General features: G+C 44.5%; 1 protein-coding gene across 1 annotated transcript in view; it reads right to left on the bottom strand.

Annotated features, from left to right (window-relative positions):
* Window positions 1-5,254, bottom strand: part of LOC135524133 (transcription initiation factor TFIID subunit 4-like) — a 33,825-nt gene extending 28,571 nt beyond the window's left edge. The window contains exons 1-3 of the mRNA XM_064951347.1: window positions 4,007-5,254; window positions 3,577-3,746; window positions 2,936-3,025 (exon numbers count right to left, since the gene is read on the bottom strand). Of these exons, the coding sequence (XP_064807419.1) occupies window positions 2,936-3,025; window positions 3,577-3,746; window positions 4,007-5,219 (1,473 nt within the window). The 5' untranslated portion in view covers window positions 5,220-5,254. The remainder of the gene's footprint in view (window positions 1-2,935; window positions 3,026-3,576; window positions 3,747-4,006) is intronic.
* Window positions 5,255-6,000: the final 746 nt, after the last annotated feature.

Genomic DNA, 6,000 nt, shown 5'->3' on the forward strand with positions numbered 1-6,000 from the left:
ATTTTCACCTTGTCAGCTCGGGGATTCAATCTTGCAACCTTACAGTTAACTCGTCCAATGCTCTAACCACCTGCCTCTCATTGAACTCCACGAGGAGCCTGCCTGTTACGTGAATGCAGTAAGCCAAGGTAAGTTGCTAGCTAACATTAAACTTATCTTATAAAAAACAATCGATCATAATCACTAGTTAACTACACATGGTTGATGATATTACTAGTTTATCTAGCGTGTCCTGTGTTGCATATAATCGATGCAGTGCTTATCGTTGCTCCAATGTGTACCTAACCATGAACATCAATGCCTTTCTTAAAATCAATACACAGAAATATATATTTTTAAACCTGCATATTTAGCTAAAAGAAATCCAGGTTAGCAGGCAATATTAACCAGGTGAAATTGTGTCACCTCTCTTGCGTTCATTGCACGCAGAGTCAGTGTATATGTAACAGTTTGGGCAGCCTAATTTGCCCGAATTTTACGTAATTATGACATAACATTGAAGGTTGTGCAATGTAACAAGAATATTTAGACTAATGGATGCCACCCCTTAGATGAAATACGGAACGGTTCCGTATTTCACTGAAAGAATAAACATCTTGTTTTCGAGATTATAGTTTCCGGATTGGACCATATTAATGACCTAACGCTCATATTTCTGTGTGCTATTATGTTATAATTAAGTCTATGATTTGATAGAGCAGTCTGACTGAGCGGTGGTAGGCACCAGCAGGCACATAAGAATTCATTCAAACAGCACTTTCGTGCGTTTTGCCAACAGCTCTTCATTGTGCGTCAAGCATTGCGCTGTTTATGACTTCAAGCCTGTCAACTCCAGAGATTAGGCTGGTGTAACCGATGTGAAATGGCTAGCTAGTTAGCGGGATGCGTGCTAATAGCATTTCAAATGTCACTCGCTCTGAGACTTGGAGTGGTTGTTCTCCTTGCTCTGCATGGGTAACGCTGCTTCGGGGGTGGCTGTTGTCGTTGTGTTCCTGGTTCGAGCCCAGGAAGGAGCGAGGCGAGGGACGGAAGCTATACTGTTATACTGGCAATACCAAAGTGCCTATAAGAACATCCAATAGTCAAAGGCTACTGAAATACAAATGGTATAGAGAGAAATAGTCCTTTAATTCCTATAATAACTACAACCTAAAACTTCTTACCTGGGAATATTGAAGACTCATGTTAAAAGGAACCACCAGCTTTCATATGTTCTCATGTTCTGAGCAAGGAACTTAAACGTTAGCTTTCTTACATGGCACATATTACACTTTTACTTTCATCTCCAACACTTTGTTTTTGCATTATTTAAACCAAATTGAACGTGTTTCATTATTTATTTGAGGCTAAATTTATTTTATTCATGTACTATATTAAGTTAAAATAAGTGTTCATTCAGTATTGTTGCAATTGTCATTATTACAAATAAATGATATATATATATATATTTTATAAATCGGCCGATTAATCGGTATCGGCTTTTTTTGGTCATCCAATAATCGGTATCGGCGTTGAAAAATCATAAATTGGTCGACCTCTACTGCAGACCCTCTCAAGCGCTGTCAGGTTGGATGGGGAGTGTCGCTGCACAGTTATTTCCAGGTCTCTTCAGAGATGTTCGATCAGGTTCAAGTCCGGGCTCTGGCTGGGCCACTCAAAGACAGTCAGAGACGTGTCCCGAAGCTACTCCTGCTTTATCTTGGCTGTGTGCTTAGGGTCGTTGTCCTGTTGGAAGGTAAAACCTTTGCCCAAGTCTGAGGTCCTGAGCAGGTTTTCATCAAGGATCTCTCTGTACTTTGCTCCGTTCATATTTGCTTCGTTCATCTTTGCTTCAATCCTGACTAGTTTCTCAGTCCCAACTGCTGAAAAACACCCCCCACAGCATGATGCTGCTGCCACCACCATGCTTCCCTGTAGGGATGGTGCCAATCTTAGTTTTGTCAGAGAATCATGTTTCTCATGGTCTGATAGTCTTTAGGTGCCTTTTGGCAAACTCCCAAGCGGGCTGTCATGTGCCTTTTACTGAGGAGTAGCTTCTGTCTGGCCACTCTCCCATAAAGGCCTGATTGGTGGAGTGCTGCAGAGATGATTGTCCTTCTGGAAGGTTCTCCCATCTCCACAGAGGAACTATAGAGCTCTGTCAGAATGACCATCGGGTTCTTGGTCACCTCTCTGACCAAAGCCCTTCTCCCCCGATTGATCAGTGTCTGGTAGACCAGCTCTTGGAAGAGTCTTGGTGGTTCCAAACTTCTTCCATTTAAGAATGATGGAGGCCACTGTGATCATGGGGACCAATGCTGCAGACATTTTTTGGTACCATTCACCAGATCTGCGCCTCGACACAATCCTGTCTCGGACCTCTACGGACAATTCATTCGACCTCAGGGCATGGTTTTTGCTCTGACATGCACTGTCACATGTGGGACCTTATATAGACAGGTGTGTGCCTTTTCAAATCATGTCCAATCAATTGAATTTAACACAGGTGGACTCCAATCAAGTTGTAGAAACATCTCAAGGATGATCATTGGAAAAAGAATGCACCTGACCTCAATTTCGAGTCTCACAGCAAAAGGTCTGAATATTTACGTAAATAAGGTATTTCTGTTTTTTATTTTAATAAATGTGCAAAAATGTCTAAAAACCTATTTTTGCTTTGTCATTATGGGGTATTGTGTGTAGATTGGTGAGAAAAATGTTAGATTGAGGCTGTAACGTATCAAAATGTAGAACAATGTCAAGAGGTCTGAATACTTTCCGAAGGCACTGTAAGTCAAACAACTAAAACCACAACAAAAATAAAAACAGGGCTGGAATATGTGAAATGTGCTTAATACAAATTCATTTAAAATCTACTGAGAGGCTCTAGTAGCTAACTATAATTAGGTGTGTGTTTTTTCTGACAGAGGGCTGCATGGAGACAGTAAGTACACACCTGTATAGCAGAGCTGGTGGGAGAGGGGGACTGCAACATTCTGGCCTGGACAGGGGAGGCCAGACGAACAGCCTGGGTTGTACAAGGGGCCTGCAGAGGACAGGGGGAGCAAGGGGTAAGAGGTGCACTGGACATTAGTACCGGTATACATGGTCAACTTATGACTTACTTGAAAGTGAAACCCACACTGGCACAACTTGAGAGGGACATTAAAAGGGTGAAGAGGAAGAAAAAGCAAGACATCCCTACAACGTAAGGGCAGACCTTCGGTTATGCCCAGTGGCAGAGTATACCGCTCACGAATGGGACTCTACAGCCACAGCAGATAGATTCTCGTTCGGGTCCGGTCATGGCTATGTTCTCGTGAGACTGATGTTGACCATGACCATGACCAGTCATATACTACATCATCCCCAATAATATTCCTGACTTGGGCAGCATCGATCTTATGCAAAATCCACATGATCTAGCAGTACCATTATATTTTTGGTCAGGAGGACTAGGTCTATACTTGGGCCACTAAAGAGGATTGGAGACTACATGGCAGACAGACGTCGTTCGGATCGACAAACACGTTTGATATGACATAATACAGTTCAGTCCCCCTCTAGATAACTTCAGCCTGATTCCCCCATCCACACCTGGCTGGGAGTACTGACTCTGATGGTGGTCCCAGCGGTAGGTGTAGCAGGCCGGGGGCAGATGTTAGAGACAGCAGCCTGGCCTTGTTGGGTCTTAGCCTGAGCCTGGGCTAGAACCTGCTGAGGAACCATTACCAGCTGGCCTGTGTCTGTACGCACCAGCACCATACCTGGGGGAGAAACAGTCAGGTCACACACCTTTCTCTATTTGCCATTTTCAATGGTTTACTGTTTGGGTTTTTTGGGGCCTAGGCATTGGGTTAATAAATGCATTAATGAATAGCACAGACTAGGTTATTGACTATATGAATGTTTAATTGATTGACTAATGGGTCAACACATTGAAAGGTGCACATTTCTGTTCAGAATGGAGCTTGGGGAGCCAGAACCTAGGTTTTAGAATCAGGATAACGTCAGTAGGGTTCCTTACCGGGAGGTATGGTAAATCCAGGGGGTAACTGAATGGTGGTCTGCTGTGGTGGTCTGACGACCATCTGTGGTGCCACCGTCCTCGTGGGACTCGCTACCAGCCCAGGTCTCTGCTGCTGCACGGAGGTAGCCATCACAGGAGCACCGGGGGGCCTCACGATGGTCACCGTGGGCTGACCAACTCCGTTAACCGTTGGTTTCAACCCGGCTGCGAGAGTGGGACTCGCCACACTCTGTGCCTGGCTTATGGGTGAGTTCACAACAACAGGAGAGGGAGACCCTCCAAGAATGATTGATTGGCCAGCAGAGACTGGCTGGTTGGGTGCCACCATTGTAGTGTTAATAAGAGTGTTATTGCGGTTCATGACCTGAGAGGTGGTGGCCCCCGGAGAACCTGCACCCTGTGTGACCACTGCAGAAACCTTAGGGTCTATTACTCCATTCTGTGAGGCACTGGCCATGGGGTTAGGATGCCTTTGCAATGCAACAGTGGGAGTAACAAATGCCACAGCAGATTGAGATACAGGATAGTTTGGTAGAGAAGGAGGCTGTGAAGCCATAGACACAATTATATTTGAGTTGCCTGCACTGGCAGTACTTATAACAGTGTTGCCGCCTAACCCGATTTGGGGAGCAGCAGCTGGCGAGTTGACCAACTTCACAGCTCCGGGGCTACCGTTAAAACTCTGTAATCCAGGTGAAGGAGTCCTGATCGCCGTTGTTGTTGTGAGGTTTGAGTTCGGAGCAGTCACCGCCGATGTTTCAGCTGGACCCAAAACAGTCCCTCTGTTGTAGCTAGTCGTCTGAGCAGGCAAAGTTACCGATCCTGGTGGTGCGGGAGAAATGATGCGAGATGCGGCTCCATGTGTTTGTAAATTGGTACCAGCGTTTATAATGCTCCCAGTAGTGATGGAAGAGGTAGAAGCGGTGATACTCGTATTCGAAATCGCCTGATTCGCGCAGGGTTCCGCGTTTAACACCGCTTTTGGGTGTCCTTGTTGTGGCGGCTCCAGAGACCCCACTTGATCACGCACTTTCCCTGAGAACTGGCTGACAGTGCCCGTAGATCCTTCTCGCTTGATATCGGAAAATGTGGCGGGCGAAGTCTTTTGGCTGACAAGTTGCGATTCCAAGGAGCCAACTAAGTCACTTACTGCTTTTTCGTCTACCTCATTGAAGAGCATGTCCTCCAGTGGGTCGGAGGCTCCCGCCATCTTTGATGATAGACCGTTGTGCAAATCGTATTTTAGAATGTACGCATGCGCGTGGGCTTCGAATGTAGAAATATAATTTCAAGAAAGGACCACTGTTCTATTATAATGCAGATTTGCGCTGGTTGTACCTCAAAGTTTCTCATTCCACAAGATACCCTACAGTAGTGCTTCAATACAAGTATAATAAAGAAGGAAACAAATAGGCCTACTAATGTATAAATCAAAGCTATATACTGCTTATATTTAGTAAACCTATAAGCTATATACTGCTGCTATTTAACAGACCCATTCCAGACGTGTTAGTGTGGAAGTTTGTTTTGTATGCCCCGGTTCCCCGTTTAAGTGGAGATTTCGCTTAAACACCAATCGAATGGTCTAAAATCCAAACTCCTCATATACGGGCACCGAACCATGCAAAACGAACTCCACCATTGGTTCCAGACGATGTCGAAAACGCGCGAGATGTTGATTTCCCGTCAGCAACAAATTTAGAAAAACGATATTACCATTTTCCATGGAGCAGGATGCTGGCGTCACGATCGCGGATTCTCTTTTTCAAAATAAGAGCCGCATGCAAAGATATGCACAATTGTGGAATCTCGATACACGTACAACTGTTTTTCACAGCATTGCAACCACCTTGGACAAGATACATTGATGATTTTATGTAATTTTATTATAATGTATTATTTATACTAGCATTAGGTTTGAAAGTTTAAACAAATACTGGAATTGTATGTTGAAAGCTGTTGTGTAGGCTATAATGAAAGAATACACTTTT

This window comes from Oncorhynchus masou, chromosome 31 (assembly GCF_036934945.1).
Source record: "Oncorhynchus masou masou isolate Uvic2021 chromosome 31, UVic_Omas_1.1, whole genome shotgun sequence".
Classification (NCBI taxonomy): Eukaryota; Metazoa; Chordata; class Actinopteri; order Salmoniformes; family Salmonidae; genus Oncorhynchus; species Oncorhynchus masou.